Source organism: Eulemur rufifrons, chromosome 21, assembly GCF_041146395.1.
Source record: "Eulemur rufifrons isolate Redbay chromosome 21, OSU_ERuf_1, whole genome shotgun sequence".
NCBI lineage: Eukaryota > Metazoa > Chordata > Mammalia > Primates > Lemuridae > Eulemur > Eulemur rufifrons.
In genome coordinates this window covers 6429592-6450379 of record NC_091003.1, presented here as the reverse complement: position 1 = coordinate 6450379, position 20788 = coordinate 6429592, and the positions used below count along the sequence as shown (strand labels likewise).

The window sequence follows — 20788 nt, the reverse complement described above, 5'->3', positions numbered from 1 at the left end:
CTGGGACTGACCCATATTCTGGGTATGGGTTTGCCTTTCTTGTCCATTGTGCTTTAGCCAGCACCACTATCCAAGGTCTCAGAGTGTCTGTCTACTGATTTGGAATCCCACATATTACCTCAGGCCAAGGAACCCACTTTATGGCAAACGAGATATGATCATAGAATTCATTTTACCACATACCACACCATCAGGAAAGCTGACGGCCTGATAGAATAGCACAACAGCCTTTTGAAGGTATAGCTAAGGTCCCAGCTTGGAACTAATGGCCTGTGAAAATGGGTTCTATTCTTTAGGATAGGGTATACACCTTAAACCAATGCCCATTTTATGGTGCTGTGTTCCCAGCAGAATGTATGGGTCTTGGAACCATGAGATGAAAGTATAAGTGTTACCACTCACCATGATCACCACCGATCCACTTAGGGAATTATGCTTCCCTTCTAGACAACTTTAGGCTCTGTGGGTGTTTATGTTCTGGTTCACAGAGTGGGCATGCTTCCATCAGAAGACACATTAAGAGGGCCTCTAAATTTAATGCTGTGACTACCATCTGGTCACTTGGGTTCCTTATGCCAACAGACCAGAAGGCAAAGAGAAGAGTCATACTGGTAGGAAATCATAAGGTTATATAGATGCTACTATATAATGGGGGAAGAAATAAATATATTTAGCACTCAGATGATCCATTAGGGCATATGTTGGTACTCCCATGCCCAGTTTTAACTGTAAACAGGCAAGTATAGCAACTACAGCCTGATGAGGGCATGGTTACTAGAGTCTCACATCTCTCATGGATGAGGAACTGGGTCATCCTACCAGTAAGTCATCTAGACAAGAGGAGGTACTAGCTGAAGGTGGGGGAAATCTAGAATAGATAGTGCACAAAAGAGACACTGACTATCAGTTATGTCCTTGGGACAAAATATGGCAATGAGTTTCAATTTGTCCCATTAATCTTTCTCCTATAAGTTTTCCTAGAAATTGTGACCAACCAGAATCCTGTAGAAGCTATACCTGGATAGAGTGAATTTAATGTGAGAAACTAGTAGATCTTAGCAGTGCAAGGGGTGGATGGTAGTGGATGTAGTTGTGCCCTACTTGGATCTCATCAGAATGAAGCCAACTCCAATTGAGAACACATCCCTGCTTGGCTTTTTTATGTTGCTCATGTACTTCCCTCACTTCCCTCCTTCTGAAGGCACTCCCTCAATACATCATTTGCACAAAGAATTCCCTTCTCAGGCTGTGCTTCTAGGGAATCCAACTTAAGAAAAAAATATAAAGCAAAAACTGATGGAACTAAAAAGAGAAACAAACAAAACAATAAACAAAAAAATCCCAGTTAGAGATTTCAGCATGTTCTCTCAATAACCAATGGAATAAGCAGACAAAAAAATCAATAGGGATATGGAAGATTTGAATATCATGGTTAACACACTTGACTGAATTGACATACATGGAATAGTATTCCCCAAAACTGCAGAATATATATTCTTTTCAACTGCACAAGGAACAATTATTAAAACAGACCATATGCTGGGCCACAATGCAAGACTACAAATTTCAAAGGACTAAAATCACAGAGTATTTTCTTTGGTCACAGTAGGAATACGCTAGACATCCATAACAGAAAGGTAATTAGAAAATCTTCCAATGTTTGATTTTAAGCCATAACCAACAGGTCAAAGAAATCACAATGGAAATTAGAAAATATTTGAAGTGAATAATAATGCAATTACTACCATCAGTTTTAAAGTTAGTGTGGTAAAATCCAAGTTTGATTCACAGTAAATTTTCAATCTTAAGTTCCCTAGAAGCAAACAATATTCATCAGCATGAGACAGAAAAGTTCATATTGCCTGCTATTATAAAAGGAACTATAACTGGTTAAAATTTCATTTACCTCTACCAGATTACTGCTAGCTGGTAAACCAGCATCCTGATGAAATAGTTTTCCCATGGGTGAAAGAAAAATAAAAGCCAAACCAAGAAAACTCAGAGGAACTGGCATCCACAATGAGAACAACTTTGCTCTTGGACTACTCTGGGTTTAATTCTTTTCTGACAACCAAGGCACAAACACATAAGGAAGAAGCCTGGTGGCAAACTTCCATACAGCACCTTTCCTGGATATTACTTTACAAAGCTCCAGGGAAGTGGCTGCTCAGAATTTTTTCCCAGGCTGGGGTGGGGGGGGTGGGGGTCGGCGGGCTCACACCTGTAATCCCAACACTTTGGGAGGTCCAGGTGAGAAGAATGCCTGAGCCCAGGAGTTCGAGATGAGCCTGAGCAACATAGTGAGGTCCCATCTCTACAAAAATAGAAAAATTAGCTGGGCATGGCGGTGCACACCCGTAGTTCCAGTTACTTGGGAGGCTGAGACAGAACGATCACTTGAGCCCAGGAGTTTGAGGTTGCAGTGAACTATGATGATGCTATGCTACTGCACTCTACTAGCCAGGGCAACAGGGCAACACCTTGCCTCAAAAAAAATTTTTTTTGATTAAATTAAAAATTTTTAAGTAAATAAATAAATAAATAGAAATTTCTACTCAGTGGGCCATGATAAATAAACATTTTACAGTCACTCTCTTGGTATGATACTTTTACTCATATTAACTAGCTAACCAAAAGAAAAACCTACTTGGAATTCAACTTCTATTAATAACCCCAAAGTAAACACACATAAAAAAGTCAGAGCTTACTGCTACATTAAACATAAATGAATCAGCTTACATGATATCTCTGTAATTAATCAGAGCAAATTAATAATTTTATGATTTTTCCAGTAAAAACAATGGCCTCAGTAAAGCTGTAACCCATAAATCTCTTGGCATTTGTATTTATAGAAGCCCAAAATAATACCGCATTACCAGTTGATATTGAATATTGTCATGACGTTGCTTAAGAAGTTCTTCAGTCCTCTGCAAGAGACCGAATTCAGCTTTAAATTCGGCTATTATCTGATGCTTCTTTTTGAAAACTGTACTCTTGCTTCGAAGTTTACTGACATACCGTTTGAACTGTAAAAAAACACAATATGTAATCTAATAAGTAGAAAAATAGTAGCTAAATAACATATACCTGTATAACCTCAATGCATCATTCATCTTTATTTCTGGAAAATGTGATAAATTTAAAATAGTTGACACGTAAGATGCTCATGGCATAACTGAGATGATAAGATTGGAAGGGCAAGCTTGGCCTACGATACTCTTTTTTAAAAAATTTATTTCAAAATATTAAGGGATGCTTTAGGTTACATGGATCATGTTTGTAATGCTTGAGTCCTGGCCGTAGGTGTGCCCATCACCCAAACAGTGTTCACAGTACCCACTAGTTTGGTTTATTCCCCTTCCCTCTCCACTCCACTCTGGTTGCTTTCCACTGAGTTTTACTTCCCTCTGCACACATTGGTTAGTTCCAATTTAATAGTGAGTACATGTGGTGCTTGTTTTTCTATTCTTGAGATACTTCACTTAGGAGAATGGTCTCCGGGTCCAATCAAATTCTTGCAAAAGATATTAATTCACCTTTTCTTTTAGGCGGAGTAGTACTCCATGGTGTACATACACCACATTTTAATAATCCACTCATGAATTGATGGGCACTTGGGTTGATTCCACATCTTTCAATTGTGAATTGTGCTGCTATAAACATTCGAGTGCAGGTGTCTTTTTGATAAAATAACTTCTTTTCCTTTGGTTAAATACTCAGTAATGGGATTGCTGGATTAAATGGTAGGTCTGCTAATCTTAGCCTTTTTGACACCCAGTGTTTCTTAAAGCTAATTTTGGGGAAAGGGTTAATAAACAATTTTATAAATAATAAAAGTCATGAACATATTACTGAAATTTTGGGAAACAAAAAAGGAAAAATTCACTCAAAGCTTCTATCCCAACACAAACTCTATTACCACGTTAGTATTTTTCCTTCCAATTTTTAAGGCTAATTCTAAGGTCAGTAATCCTAAATTATAAGGTAGTAAAATGGGGAGTACATTATTTTTAAAATTTAATTTTTTTCTTAAAGACTTGATTGATTCCTGAGTATACAAGGAAATTCCTTTAAAATATTAAGAGTAAAAATTCTTCACATAAAAATAGTTTAGACTATCTTTCAAAACTTGACTTAAACTTTGAAAGAATTGAAGAACACACTGTTTTAGAGGAAGGAAATTTAAAATATCTTTCTATCCATGATTAAGGTAGTTTTAATGTTAAGGAATCTAGCCCCCACAAAGCAAATTTTCAATGGCTGGATTACAGAAACTGCTTCAGAAATTTTAGTCATACCAATGTACCTAGAGTCTAATAACTTCCAAATTTTCCTTTTAAAGAATAAATGTGTAAGCCTGACATAACTACAGACTAAGAATCCCTAGAGTAACTATATGTGCTATTAAAAGTGTCCTGGGCAAAGTGCCTAAAATGAAATCAACCCCGCTCATCTGCTATCCTCTATAATACTGAGGCCAATTTTCCCCCTCTCTATCTTGCTGTGCTCCAGAACTATTTTTAAAAGCTAAACGCTATAAATGTTTTTGGTGAAAGAACAAACCTTCAAATTACTCAATGTGCTCTATGCTGATTGGCTATTATTTGATATTCATTGTACATACTACTTAAGGGAAGGGTAGTCAGGGTAAGACTAATTACAGTTCCATACAATTAAGCAGTAAGCGGCCACCAAAGCACTCAAAGGCCTCTACTACCCCAGACTTAATTAGAAGAAAGAAAACACGTTATTAATGTTTTTCTTCTACTGGAAGTTTCTTCTAATTATCATTTGGATTTTAGGTTATTTCTGTAATATCATACAAACAACAAAACAAGAGGAACACATTGAAGCTAAATCTTCTGACACATTCTCTTTTTCCCCCTCCCCCCATCCTTTCTCCCCCATTTTGACACATTCTTAATCACTTCCATAGGACATATTTCCAGAAATGGTCAAAAAGAACATAGGCTTCTGATACATTCTGTCAAACTGCCCTTCAAAAGGCAATTTATAATACTTTTGTAACTATCAATTTGATAAACAAGGAAAATAGTATCTTACTTTTTATTTGCATTTTTTATTAGGAAATATCACTTTTTCATCATGTTTATTATGCATCTGTAGGGATTTTTTAAAAATGATTTGCCTGTCTTCAGCCCACCATTTTATTGGAGTGTTTGTCTTTTTCCTGTGCAAACTTTCTGCTCTTAGGAATCCTTTATACACTGAAAATTATTGAAGACCTCAAAGAGATTTTATGTTGACTATATCCATCAATATTTATTGTATTAGACAATAAAACTGAGGAAATTTTAAAATACAAGCAAACACAAGTGCACATTCCATTAGCTGCCAGAGCAATGGTACGATCCGTAATGAAGCCTCTGATAACCTCTGTTGTACACTCACGTGAGAGTAAGAGTAAAAACTGCCCTCCCCTTCCCTTCTCTTCCTGGTTCAGAGGGGTCCAGAATGGTGGTGGCAAAGGCAGGCAGTGAGGGGGACTGGGAGCTGCATGGAGGTGCCGGTAAGGTTTGGGAACCACATAGAGGAATAGGCCAGAGGGGCCACAAGTCTTCTGATAGATTCTGCAAAACTGCCCTTCAAAAGGCTATTTATTATACTTTTATAAACATCAACTTGATAAGCAAGCAAAATAAACAGTATCTTACTTTTTCATCATGCTGAGAGGTCGAGGATGCAGGGAAATGAGGGGACTTGGGGAGTCACGCAGAGGTGTGGACAAGTAGGCTGGTGACTGTGGACACAGGGTAATGGGGGGTGTTATGGAGGTGCAGATCAGTGGGCTGAATGGCTAAGGATGTGGAATGATGGGGTTGGGGGCTGAGGAACCACATGGAGGCACAGGCTAGCAGGCCTGGCAGCTGAGGACATAGATGGGTGAGGCAGGAGTGGGGAGCCATAGGCACAGAGGGTGAAGATATGGGTTGGTGGGGTGGGAGCACAGAATTGGTGTAGAGAGGAGGAAACCAGAGTACTTGATAGATTGGTTCAACTGAGCAAGTAAGTTAATTGACTGAGCAAATAAATAAATATAGAAAAAGAGAGCCAAATTTCTCAATGCCAAAGAAGATATTTTATTTTTTATTTTTTGAGACAGAGTCTCACTCTCTTGCCTGGGCTACAGTGCTGTGGCCTAGCTCACAGCAACCTCAAATTCCTGGGCTCCAGTGATTACTGCCTCAGCCTCCCGGGTAGCTGGAACTACAGGTATGCGCCACCATGCCTGGCTAATTTTTTCTATTTTTAGTTGTTTGGCTAATTTCTTTCTATTTATAGTAGAGACAGGGGTCTCGCTCTTGCTCAGGCTGGTCTCGAATTCCTGAGCTCAAGCAATCCTCCCGCCTCGGCTTCCCAGAGTGCTAGGATTACAGGTGTAAGCCACCGCTCCCAGTCTAAAGAAGATATTTTAAAATAAGCAAAAGGGGAAAGCCAGAAAGAATCCTGAGGTGTGGGGTATTGGTTAGAACGCACAGTTTTATAATATATGTACACAGATAGATACAGAAATAGTTACAGATCCATGTGTGAGTGCAAATACATAATACACACACACACATATATATATATATACACACGTCTATCAATTTTTTTACTAAAAGAACTAGCCAAAATATTAAGGAAAGAAAAATAAATAAAAAGTATAAGGATTAGAAAGAAAGAAAGAAAATTCTTCTTATTCCCATATAATACTGTTATCTTTGTGGAAAAATTAAAAAGAATTTAAAGATAAATTATTATAATTAATAACAGAATTTAGCAAAGTTAACAGCAAAAATCAGTTGCATTTCTACATGCAAACAACAATTAAAAGACATAATTTTACAATTACATGAAAAAATATGACCCTAGCCAGGTGTGGTAGAGTAGACCCAGCTACTTCAGAAACTGAGGTGAGTGACATCATTTGAGCCCAGAAGCTGGAGACCAGCCTGGACAACATAGCAAGATCCTGTCTCAAAAAAAAAAAAAATAAGCCTGAAATAAATCCAACAAAAGATGTATAAAACAGAGAAAATTATAAAACTTTCCTTAAAGACCGTAGAGAGCTACTACATTCACGGATTGGAAAACTCTAGGTCATACAGATGCCAATTATCCTCAAATTGGTCATAGATTCAATTTTATCAGAATTCATACAATTCTGATAAAAATTCCAACAGGCTTTTGGGTAGAACTTGTTAAACTGATTCCAAAATTTATATGCAAGGGCAAAAGACAAGAATAGCCAAGCTATTCCGTAAAGAAGAACAAGGTAGGGACAGGGTGGGTGTAACTTAGCAGATATCACAATTTATTATAAAGCTGTATTAGGAGAGTAAAGTATTGCTATGCAGATAAAGACAAGTATCAAGCAGCACATATCCAGGAAACATGATTTTTGATAGAGATGGCACTGCAAATTTGAGGGAAAAGAATGGACTTTTCAATGGATGGACCCCTTACTTCATAATATATAAAAATCAATTCCAAGTGGATTATAGACATACTGAAATGTGAAAGACACAAATAAAACTTTTTTAGAATATGGGAAAGTATCATTATGATTTGGGGATAGCAAAAGATTTCTTAAGAAGAAAAGCACAGTGCTCGCTTCGGCAGCATATATACTAAAATTGGAACGATACAGAGAAGATTAGCATGGCCCCTGCGCAAAGATGACACGAAATTTAAAAAAAAAAAAAAAAAAAGAGAAAAAAAAAGAAGAAAAGCACAAACTGAAAAACAGATGACTGATAAACTGGACTATCAACTTTTGTTCATCAAAATATATATTAAGAGATTACAAATATGAGTCACAAGTTGGGAGGATTTATTGGCAACACATTAAAGCAATAAAAGATTTGTATCCAAAATATATAAATTAAACTTACAACTTAATGACAGAAAGGCAAACAATCCAATAGAAAAACAAATAAAATACTTGAATGGACACTTCATACAAGAGACAACCCAAAATGGCCAATAAACAAATTAAAAGAAGTTCAATCTCATTAATAATCAAAATATTAATAGTAATACAAATTAAAAGCACTATAAGATACCATTTTCATTACCATCCAATTAGTGAAAATAGAAAGTCCTTCAACACCAAGTGTTGGTTAAAACATAGAGGAAGTGGAATACCTATACACCACTGGGGAAAGGAGATATATAATTTAGAGCAATAGTTTAGAAAATAACTTGGCATATCTACTGAAGTTGACATTATATACACTCTGTTCCACCAACTCCACTCCCATGAATAGCAGGGCTTTTCAAACTATCTGTGGTAAAAGACCAGTTTTTTAAAAATTTTCTAATCATTTGTGGATTGGATACTTTTGTAAAGTAATGAAAATACTGAGGTTTAGCAAATGATTATATATGTTTTTAAATGCTTTCTCTCAACTTATATGGTTGCAGATCAGTAACTAACAGTTTGTGGACTGGAACTAGTCTTCAGGCCACACTCTGAGTAGCACTGCTCCAGGGGAGAGCTTTTTAAATGCAGTACACCATGTGCCATGGTATTATGGGTATGCCAAGATATTAAGATATTAATCCACCCAGCCTTTGCAGTAGCTGGGCAAGATATTATAAGGAACCACTGGCCAGTCACCCTTAGCTATAAGCAACTTCGTTCTTTTTCCTCAATATGCTAAACAACTATCATTTTCTTTAAGTGTCCTATTGTGAAAAAAGTTAGGAAACACTGCCCTGGAGAAACTCTTGTTCATAGGTCACTGGGAGACATACACAGGAATGTTGATAGAAGCAGTACCATAGCAAAAAATTGGAAGACAAGCCAGGTGTCCATCAATAGTAGAAAAGAAAAACTGTTGTATACTCATACTATATATATATAGTGAAAATAAACAATTATAGGTTCAAGAAATAACATAGAGCAAAAAAAGCAACAGAAAAACACAACACACAGGATATGCTTCCTATTGTTTAGGAAAACGAAATAACATATTATTTAGGGATAGAAATGTGTGGCCAAACAATAAATAAATGTCAAGAATGATAAACACAAAGCTCAGGATGGTAGTTACCTCTGAGAGGGGTGGAAATAGGATGGGATGGCGAGGGGCACAAAGGCAACTTCAAAGGTTCTTTTTCTTAAGCTGGGTGATAAATGTATACATGTTCATAATATCCTTATTCTTTACTTCTCACATACGATACCCAAACACACAGACACATATATACATATATAAAAACACATTTTCATCTACTTATAATAAAATGCAAAAAAATTAAACAGTTTGAAAAGTAAAGACATGAAATAATTAAAGAACCAATCTAGAAGGTCTTAAATCTAATAAGAGCTCCAGAAGAAAACAGGAAAAAAAAAAACCAAAAAGGGGAAATAATACAAGAAAATTTCCCAGAACTGACAGACATAACATAAAGTTCTAAATTAAAAAGCCCAACAGAATGTTCAGCTCAATGAAAAAAAAAAAAAGAGTTATACTTTAGGCTCATAAATCTTACAAATTTAGAAAGTCAGAGATAGAGGATCCCCCAAAAAAAGTTTCAAGAAGAGGTAAAATAACAATAATAACAATCAAAGATCATACCCAAAGGACTGGGAATCACAACAGCCTCACACAGCTACACACTAGAAGAAATACAGAAACATACTAGAAGAAAACAGGACAATACCTTCAAAATTCTTAAGGAGAAACAAACATTTCCATCCAGAATTTATTATCCAGTCAAACTACCAATGATGTACAAGGGTGGAATAAAGCAATTTTAAATATGTAGGATCCTCAACAATTTATCTCCCCAGCCCCCTTTTTCTCAGGAACATTCTCTACTAAAACAGAGAAATAAACCAATAATATTTTTAAAATAGTTAAAGAAAAAAGTAATTTTTAAAATAATATTTTAAAGGGATATCTAAAAATAATTTTAAAGAAGTATTTTAAAACTGAAATTTAAAGGAATTAAAAATAATTTTAAAGGAACTTTAAAGAAATTTTTAAAGAAAAATAAAATTTAAAATATATTTAAAAGAATAACTTTAAAATGACTAATTTTTAAAATATTTCTAAAGAAATTAAAGTATAATTAAATAATTATTTTGAAGGCAAAATAATTTTTAAAGGCACAGGAGATAAACAACAAATCCTTTGAACATTAAGGAAAAAGCTTCTCATAGTGCAACCAAACAAATTTGTCATTGAAGTGAACTATAAAGCTTACCACTGGGCAATGATTACTAATCATTTGTACCAATACATATTTGTAATCTAAATTTGTCATTTATGAAAGAGCAACCATCATTTTAGACGTGAGATCAAAAAAGATTAATGCTTTATGGTTTGTCCCAGTTGGTGCTGAGTGAGTACTCAACTGTGTGAAGCTCTAATCTTTATCTCTGCCTGCATTTGGTTTTGGTAATGGACTAATGCTTTATAGTGCTAGCTTCCGGCTTCAGGGCCAATTTTAAAGATTCAGCTCCTTTGTGATGAAAATGGAATTTGACAGATGTTCTTTCTCTTTTTATCTACTTAGCATGTTTAAAACCTTTAACAGTAATCAAAATCTGAGCTAGTTTTTTGAATGGATGGGGCAGTTTATTTCCCTAAGGATGTAACCATTTACAAATTCTTTTCAAGCTTATCTGGAACACAAAAGAATTACTGGATTCCAGACATCATTCTAGCTATTTACATGAAAACAAGAATCTCTGCTCCTGCTCCAAATTTTCTACCTCAATATTTGGCATGAAAATTATTTTCAGAGCAATTAGCAGTGAGGACTTAAGATTAGCAGATAATAAGTACTTTATATTTTTTAAAAAATCACAAAGAACTTTTTTAAAGCATTAGAAAATCTATAGAGAAATGAATACAACTCACTGAAATTCAGCAAGTTAGAAAAACTGGACTGGAATAAATACTTTTGTCCTCAAATTCTGTTACTCTAACAACCATGCTATTTTCCACTTTTTAATGGAATATCTTTGAAATCAATCATTTCATCAAATGATTTATAAGCACAGAAAACTATAGGAATAGGCCTAAGGAAGTTAGTCATGAGATGAGATACCACCAACTGTTTAAGAGAAGCATGAATATGCCCAAAGGCTACAATTTTTTTGCCAATTTTTCAGTGTCTTGTGTTCTAGACAGAACTTGCAGAAAACCTGAAAAGTCCATCTTTTCATGTCATGCTCCAATAAATCATCTGGATTCCCTGAAGACTGGTCTCCGAGCTGCTCTTTGTATTAAGAAATGTTTCAAAGGCAACCTCTGCTATCTGCTATCTGCTAAAATGACGGTCTTTTCAAATCACCTGTCATAATTAGTGTCACATAAATACACATACAAATTCTATCCTAACCTTTTCCAGCCTGTTAGTGTTAGACTTTCAACTTTAAATTAGAAAATCTCACCAAGCCAAGCATAAACAATGTAATTACCTACATATGGTAGTAACTAGTTAGCAGCTTATTCTTTAAGGGAGTCTATAATAAGCAATATGATATATACTGGTAGAAATCTGTCTTAAATGAGACTTATGGCACAGGAACATCCATCTGTGAAACACAGTTAATCATACCATCCAAGGTCTCTGTACTTCTATTATAAATCAAATCACCACCACACAGCTGTTACTATCTCTAATGGGTGTTTCAACTGCTGTCCAAGCAGTTAACTCTTCAAGAAGAAAACAAAACTCTATGAAAGGTTTTAAAATTTGGGGTTAAAATTGTGACATTACCTATATTGCATACATAATACACTACATTTTTATTACAGTGAACTGAGCCAAATTTATTTAATTCTGCTTTGTTCTATCTCTTGGGAAATTTTGGGGGCCTCGGGTCCTGCTATGAACTCTAAAGAGTACAATGTGATTTGAAAGGTTCTAAAAATATCACAGGTTTGCCTGGGCTCACTTAGAAGGGTGGATGATTCAATTACAAGTGTCAAAATTTGATTCCTAATTTTTCGGGACCTGACAGCTGCAGCAAATCTTGCCAGGATTCCCTTATCTTCATTGTGCTTCTCTTTGAAGTATTTAAAGACGATTTCATAATCTTTGCAATTTAGCTCTAGGGTTTCTGTTGGTAACTGTAGAATGAATTGGTTGGCTCTTTTTAAAGCTGCTTATAAAATATTATTTGAGCACGCACATTTTTAAAGTAGCTATAACTGCAAAACAGCTGAGCTTCTTGTAATAGGGAAGAAAACAAAATGGACTATATACACCCATACACCATAAAACCAGGGGTGACCTTTCAATGCATGAAGTGCCAATGGAACCTTAACTAGAGGTTCATTTGTTGCTATAAAAAAGCTCAGACCCAAAAGGCATGCATTCATTTGAGTAACAACTCTGGGAAGGGTACTAGCACTGTATCATTGGAGCTGATTTTTTGTTTGCTTTTTCAAATTATGAAAGCAGAGATTCACTGACATCAAGGTGACTAAGATGGTAAAGATCAGCAGCTATATCGCAATACAAGAGAACAGGCTCTATTCTTTGCTCTTCCATTAAGTGAGACAAAGTCTTCAAGCTCACATTGTTGCCTGTGAAACAGCAAAAATAATACCTAAAGAATTGGCTGGAGGCTACCAAATTTAATGGCAAATTCAAGTTTGTGGTCAGGTACTTTATTTATACAATGAAATAAACAGCCTACTAAGAAGTGCCAAGACATTTTTAATATTATTACTTTTCCGATGATAAAAACATATCTGGATTAGATTACACACTTTCATTCAGGTTTTCTATAGTTTTACCAAGTGCCTGGTACTAAGTAAGGAGTCGTGAATAAGAGATATCTATGCTATCATGGAGCTTACTGGTTTCTTAGGGAAGGGAGAAACTGAAAAAATGATCCTCAATGTGCAGTTTGTTACAATACAGAAGAAAACACTGCTATGTGATACATTTCAGGACTAGAGTCATGGGTGTGGGCTGGGTATGCTTCCTGGAGGAGATGCTACTTAAGCTGACATCTTTCTGTTATCTTGTAAAATGCATACTGATCACAGCAACCTTTCATTGATAACCCAGAGTCATAATTATGACCACTAACTATTATATATATGACCACTAACCATAATAATATGTTTTTCTGTCTCCTCTCACACTAAATTCTAAATAAAGTAAGACACTAGGGTTGTTAAATATGAAATGTCCGATTTCGAATCAAAAGTGTAATTTTTTTTTTTTATTTTATTTTTATTTTTTGTTTGTTTTTCAGCTCATTAAGGGGGTACAAAAGATCAGGCTATATACATTGCCCATGCCTCCCCATCCCCCCGAGTCTGAGCTTTAGTTGTGTCCATTTCCTAGACAGTGCCCATCACTCTCATCATGTAGGTGTGCACTCCTCCCCTCCCCCCACCCCATCCCCCCCAGAGAGAACTTCAAACGTGTCCATTCCCCAGGCAGTGCGCATCGCACTCATCAAGTAGGTATACACCCATCCCTTCCACCCAGCCCCGACCTCTGTCCAATACCCAATTGGTGTGAATCCCAAATGTGCACTCAGGGAAACCAGTTTGCTGGTGAGTACATGTGGTGCTTGTTTTTCCATTCTGTAATTTATTGTATCTCAAACAAGAAGCAGCACAATTAATCAAAGTCTTAATATGTGCCTAAACTATTGACACGGTTTTGCCATCTTAACAGTAGCTTGCTTATACCAGCAGCGAAGAAGCCTGGAGAGCGAGTGGGGATGAAATCACAAAAGGTGTTTTCCACAGCTTGTTGAGAATTGAAGATTTTTCCTTGCAGGAAGTGGTCCAAAGTCCGGAAAAAGTAGTAGTCAGTTGATGCCATGTCTGGTGAATACGGGAGATGACAACAAGAGATTTTAAGTCCAGCCTCTGTAGTTAGAGCAGCGTTGTTTGTGCAACTTGTGGTGGAACCTTGCAAAAGATGATTAGCCTGTCTCTGTTGACCAATCTCAGTTGCTTAATCATAAATATCCTCATCATTTCATCCAATTGGTTGCAGTGACATCCGCTATAATTCAATGACCAGATTTCATGAATCTATAGTGGATAATACCAGCACTGGACCACCCAACAGACACTATTAGCTTTTTTTGATGAATATTCAGTTTTGGACTATGTTTTGGTACTTCATCTTTATCCAACCATTGTGCCAAATACTTGCAATTGTCAAATAGAATCCATTTTTCATCACAGGTAACAATATCGTGTAGAAATGGTTCACCTTTATGTCGTGACAGCAAAGAAAGGGAAGCTTCGAGACGATTTCTCCTGTGATACTTACTTAATTCATGTGGAACCCATCTATCCAGCTTCTTTACCTTGCCCATTTGTTTCAAATGGTCCAATACTGTTGGAATAGTAATGTCAAATCTTGCTAATTCACATGTAGGTTGAGATGGATTTGCTTCCACTACAGCTTTCAGCTCATCATTATCCACCTTGGCATCAGGTTGTCCTAGTGGCTCATTTTCAAGATTAAAATCACCAGAATGGAACTTCTCGAACCATCGACATTCTGTGCGTTCATTAGCCACAACCTTCCCAAACACTTCGTTGACATTTTGAGCTGTCTGTGTTGCATTGATTCCACGATGGAACTCATATTAAAAAATAACACGAATTTTTGACTTATCCATGGTTTCACAAAAATTGCCCTAATAAAAATTTGAAAGAAAATCACAAGCCAAAACATGCATTTGAAAGACTAGCCGGGCGCGGTGGCTCACGCCTGTAATCCTAGCACTCTGGGAGGCCGAGGCGGGTGGATTGCTCAAGGTCAGGAGTTCGAGACCAGCCTGAGCGAGATCCCGTCTCTACTAAAAATGGAAAGACATTATATGGACAACTAAAAATCTATATAGAAAAAATTAGCCGGGCATAGTGGCGCATGCCTGTAGTCCCAGCTACTTGGGAGGCTGAGGGAGTAGGATCACTTAAGCCGAGGAGTCTGAGGTTGCTGTGAGCTAAGCTGACGCCACGGCACTCACTCTAGCCTGGGCAACAAAGTGAGACTCCGTCTCAACAAAAAAAAAAAAAAAAAAAAAAAAAAAGACTAAAGATGAACTTTTATGGTAAACATAAAACAAGAAGTATCAAAGTGAAATGTCAGAGATATCAACTGTCAAACCTAGTACTTAAGGAAATCAGACATTTCATACTTAATAACCTAATATTTCTATGTAAAATTTTTTAAAATACTCCAAAACATGGAAAAATAAGCCCATTTAATATTAAAATCCTATCTCAATATTATTCTAAGTTATCATAACTTAGAATAATAGCAATAATTTGCACTTATAAAGTCCTAAGAAACACCCACATGAGGATTCTAACTAGACTCTAGCATCAAATCAACTTAAAAATTAAAATTTAGTTTCTCTTGTAGATGACAAAATAAAGAAAAATCATACAGAGAGATTCATATTCACTCACACGTTTTAAGCCAGTGATTCATAATACTCAGAAATTATTATGGTGGAAGAGACTCTAGATTGATCATTTAGTTCAGTGCCTTTCAACCCTTTTTTTAAACAGTGGAACTTTATTTTCAAGCAAATTCTTACGTGGAACCCCAATATATACTTCAGATAAAAGTAGAACTAATGTGGTTGAAGTCAGAAGAGGGGCCTACAGCACTTCCCAATTGTCCACTGAGGCATGTCTTCAGACCCCAAGAGCTCCTCTAACACAGTGTAGAAACCACTGGTAAGAATTTCCAGCTTGATGGTAGATTGAAACACACACCCCAGGATCTCCCTCCTACTGAAAAATCCTTCAAAGTAATAGAAAAAAATGTACATACCACCCCAAATCACCAAATATTTGAAGAAAACCAATACCATGAAAAAATTTTAAATTCAAAGAATTAACAGTTATTAGTTATAACTGTTTCCATTATCAAAGCAAGTATAACTACATTAGAATATGTTAAAATATCTTTAATTATTACTTTTAGAAATAAGTAAAAGCACAGTATATCTAGAAACTATTAGAGCTACACCTGGAAATTGAAATTTTTATCATTGAAATAAAATGACTGATGACAACATAACAGCTAAAAATGTAAACAAGGAAGGTGGAAGATTATGCCAAAGAATTTATCCTTAATGGAATGCAAAAGAACAATGAGATGGAAAATATGAAAAATTAAAAGAAACAGAGACTACTCAACACCAAAAGACAAACCAATTAAAAAATGGGCAAAGAACTTAAATAGACATTTCCCCAAAGATACACAAATAGCCAAAAAGCACTTGAAAACAGCATTAGTCATTAGGGAAATATAAAATCAAAAGCATAATAATTCCACTTCACACCCACAAGGATGACTATAACAAAAAAGAAAAAGGAAAATAAGTGTTGGCAAATACGTGGAGAAATTGAAACCCTTGCTCATTGCTGGTGAGAGTGTAAAATGGTACAGCTGCAGTGGAAAATAGTATGGCAGTTCTTCAAAAAGTTGAACATGGAATTACCATACTACCCAACATTTTTCTCCTAGGTATATACCCAAAATAACTGAAAACAGGTACTTAAACAGATACCTGTGTGCCAATGTTCATAGCAGCATTATTGACAATAGCCCAAATGTGGAAACAACCCAAGTGTCCACTAACAGATGAATGAATAAACAAAATGGGGTATATAAATACACTGGAATATGATTCGGCCATAAAAAGGGATGCATTCTGATAACATGCTTCAACAAGGATGAAACCTGTGCACATTATACTAAGTGAAATAAGCTGAGACAAAAGGGTAACTATTGTATGATACCACTTATATGAGTTATCTAAAATATTCAAATTCATACAGACAGAAATAGAGGTTACCAGGGGCTAGGGGAAAGAGGAAATGAGAAGTTATTGCTTAATGGGTAAAGAGTTTCTTTGTGGTGATAACTATACAACAACATTGTAAATGTAATTAATGCCACTAAATTATACACTTATAAATGGGAAACTTTATGTTATGTATGTTTTACCACACACACAAAAAGTCAAATATATACCTATGCTATGATAGTCATTCCACTACTAAATATTTACCCAAGAGAAAAGAAAACATATGTCCACGCAAAGACTTGCAACACAAATGTTTACAGCCATTTTATTCGTAATAGACAAAAATTGGAAACAGCCCAAACACTCATTAGTAGGTGAACAGGTGAATGGATAAACAAACTGATAGTTCAATATGATAGAATATTAGTCTGCAATAAAAAAGAATGAACTATGCGAGGCGGGAGGATCCCTTAAGGTCAGGAGTTCAAGACCAGCCCGAGCAAGAGTGAGACCCCCGTCTCTACTTAAAATAGAAAAAAATTAGCCAGACAACTAAAAATATGTAGAAAAAACTAGCCAGGCGTGGTGGCACATGCCTGTACTCCCAGCTACTCAGGAGGCTGAGGCAGAAGGATCGCTTGAGACCAGGACTTTGAGGTTGCTGTGAGCTATGCTGATGCCATTTTCTAGAAAATGTAGTAGTTGATTTGGGGGAGCATGGAGGAGTGGGAGAAAAGGATTATAAAAGGGCATTAAAAAAACTTTTGAGGTTGATAGGTATGTCCACTATCTTGATTATGGTGAGAGTTTCATGGCTATATTATCAAATTGTACACTTTAACCATATCCAGTTTATTGTATGTTAATTATATCTAAATAAAGTTGTTTGAGAAAAAGTGGGGGAAATCTTCTGTGTGACAAAAGACATCATATACAAAATTAAGAGACAAGTGACAGACTAGAAGAAAACAATTGCCCTAATTAATATCTAGAATATATGTAAAAACAGGATAAATTGATAAGAAAAAACAAACATTCAATGCAGTAGGGAAAAAAATAAAGAAAAAAATCAGCAGGCAAATGATACAGGAAATAAATATAAATGATCAATTATAAATCTCACTAGTAATCAGGAAAAATTAAAATTAAATACTGTGAAAATGGCAAAATTGAAAAGTTTTAGAGGATCAAGTGTTAGTAAAGAGTTTTAAGTAATAGGAAACATACTCTTATATACTCTTGGTTGGAATAAATATGGTACATCCATTCTATGGAATACCATGTAGCAGTTAAATGAAAAGAAGTGCATGATAATTATTATTATAACTAAAGGTGATACTATTGTTTCCTGTAAGCCAGGATTATCCCACTTTATAGACAAGGAAACTGAGGCAAAGAGGAGGTAGGTAACATGTTAATGTTGAACAGTTAACAGGTGGCAGAGCAGGGATCTACACCTGGGTCTTCTGGCTCCAAAGCTGATGCTCTTAACCTCTACAGAAGAGCCTTTTTATTTACTGACACAGAAAAAATCTCCAAGACAAGTTATTAAAAGCAAGCTGCATAATACACATAGTATTATACCACTCATATTTTCTAAAAGTCACAGAACAATATTATCTATATTTGTATCTATCTCCAGATAAAGGACTGAAAGAATACATAAAACTGGTAGCAGTGGTTTTTTTCTCTGAAAGGGACCAAGGGACTAGGATGGGAGGTAGGAAGTAGTCAAGGGGGACTTTTGCTGTATGTATATTGTTTGACTTTTATACCATGAGAATGCATTCAGGTATTACTTGTATAATCAGAGTTTTTAAGATTTAAAAACCCACAATATTGATCCAATGTTCTTCTACTCAATGTACACGTTTTAGTTCTAAAATGTCCCTCATCCAGCTTGTTAGAATATTTTAACATATTAACTGCCATGTGAGTTGTATTTAACTCATGCTAGTTTTGAGCCCAGGGCCTCATGAAGCATATGAATACTCAATTCTCTCAAAAACATTCAGTAAGTACGTTGTGAGTCACATACAACTCAACTGGCGTGCAATGTCAAAATTGATTCTAGTGGTACGTGAGTTGCATATAACTCATGTACAGAAAACAAAAAATAATAAATTTTTCATTAAATTAGAAAGGATCATTTTGTTTTTGAAGTTCTTTTTCTATTTTCATAATAAAACACTGTGGCCCCAGGGAAAAAATTTTTTTTCTAGTGTGGCAGTCAATGTATTAAATTGGTATAGTACCAAACTTCATCAAAGCAGCCTACTCCATTAGTGAAGAAAGCTTAAGTGGTAGAAATTTTTCCTTATTGTCAAACAAATATTTCTTTCTAACCACCATCCATTGGTCCTAATTCTGCCTTCTTGCAAACAAACAATAACAACACTAATTCATCTGTGCTGGGGGTCCCAAAGACCACCCCTAGGTTCAAGGATTCACTACGAGGACTCACTCAACTCAGCATATAATCATACTCTTGGCTATGACTTACTACACTGAAAAGATACAAAATAAAATCAGCAAAGGGAAAAGATGCAAGGGGTGAAATCTGGAGGAAACCAAGTGCAAGCTCCCAAAAGTTCTCTCCTAGTGGGAGCACATAGGACACACTTAATTCCTCCAGCAAATGAGTTGTGACAACACATGTGAAATGCTGCCAATCAGGGACACTCATCAGAGACTTAGCGCCCAGGGTTTTTACTGGGAGCTGATCTTGCAGGCACATTCCACCTAGCCTGTACCAAAATTCCAGACTCTTAGAAAGAAAGCATGTGCTCTACATAAACCACACTCTCTCTACATTTTAGGCACAGTGAGCCATTCTTATCAGGGAATGGTGGGAATCCTTCCAAAATCCAAGTTCCCAGCTGCCAGCCAAGGGCCAACCTTGCAAGCAGGCCTTTGTAAGGATAGCAATCTCAGGCCTCTTATGTTAACTCTTTTCTGTACATTACCCTTTCTATAAATAATCCTTTAAATATTTATTTTTAAATATTTATTATATCTTCTTTTGGTCTTTTGTTCCTCAGTTAATATATAATCAATTCTTTCTGTGAAAGTTTCCAGACTTTTCATCCATTTTAGTCACCCTCATCTGGGACTGTGGCATGACTATCTCTCTCTTAAAACATGAAGCCAAAAATGTAAAATAATATCCAGGCATAATTTGACCATAAATAGGATATTACATTTTTATTAATGTAGTATATTTTGTTTGTTTTCTAAAGCTGCATTACTCATGGGTGATGTGTTGAGTTGGCGGACAAAACTTGAATTCTGCCACATTATATTTATAATCTCATTAATGTCATTTTCTTTGTTTAAGCACAGTGCTCCTGTCTACCAAGATGATGTTGAATTGTAATTCTATCATCTGTTTCAGGCTGACTAGTTTCTCTACTTTTCTGTCAAGGGCAAATTATTGAGGGTTCTAGAGCTAGACTGCCTCAATTAAATCCTGGTTCTACTACATACAAGCAATGCGATCTCAGGCAACTTAGGTTAAACCCTTTGTGTGCCTTGGTTCCTTAATTTGTAAAAACTTATGAGTACAATAAAATAAAGGAGATAATGTATATAAGAAGCCCAGTAGTGTGTCTGGCACACTGTAATTGCATAATAAACTTTCATTATTATTAATCTTAATTATTGGTAAGAATAATAAACAAGTCAGGATCAAGGGCAAAGCTCCACGATACTTTTTTGTGCATATTTCCTCCCAGACATGACAGCAATCAAAGGTTTTTGAGACTATCGACTCAACCAGATTTATACTTAATTAGAATATACTTAAAATCTAATATAAAAACTTTCAAGATATAAAAAACAGTTAAATATTCAATATTATCAATTTTCAGTTATGTTAACAAGGTGTAGTCTCTAAACTTAGCTTTTCTATCATCTACCAAATACTGGTATGAAAAGAAAGAAATCAAGATAGACTAGACTGGCAAGAAAATGTATCTCTATCACTGTTCAAGATAATTTCCACTGTTC

At 35.7% G+C, this 20788-nt stretch overlaps 1 protein-coding gene and 1 non-coding gene across 5 annotated transcripts in view; one reads left to right on the top strand and one right to left on the bottom strand.

The window, feature by feature from the left end:
- IFT81 (intraflagellar transport 81) overlaps window positions 1-20788 on the bottom strand; it is a 70895-nt gene that overhangs the window by 22267 nt on the left and 27840 nt on the right. For all 4 annotated transcript variants that reach the window (XM_069496892.1, XM_069496895.1, XM_069496893.1 and 1 more), the window contains one exon: window positions 2877-3026. In XM_069496892.1, the coding sequence (XP_069352993.1) occupies window positions 2877-3026 (150 nt within the window). The remainder of the gene's footprint in view (window positions 1-2876; window positions 3027-20788) is intronic.
- LOC138401995 (U6 spliceosomal RNA) lies at window positions 7611-7717 on the top strand. The gene has a single exon (XR_011236589.1). It is a non-coding gene; the product is annotated as a U6 spliceosomal RNA (small nuclear RNA).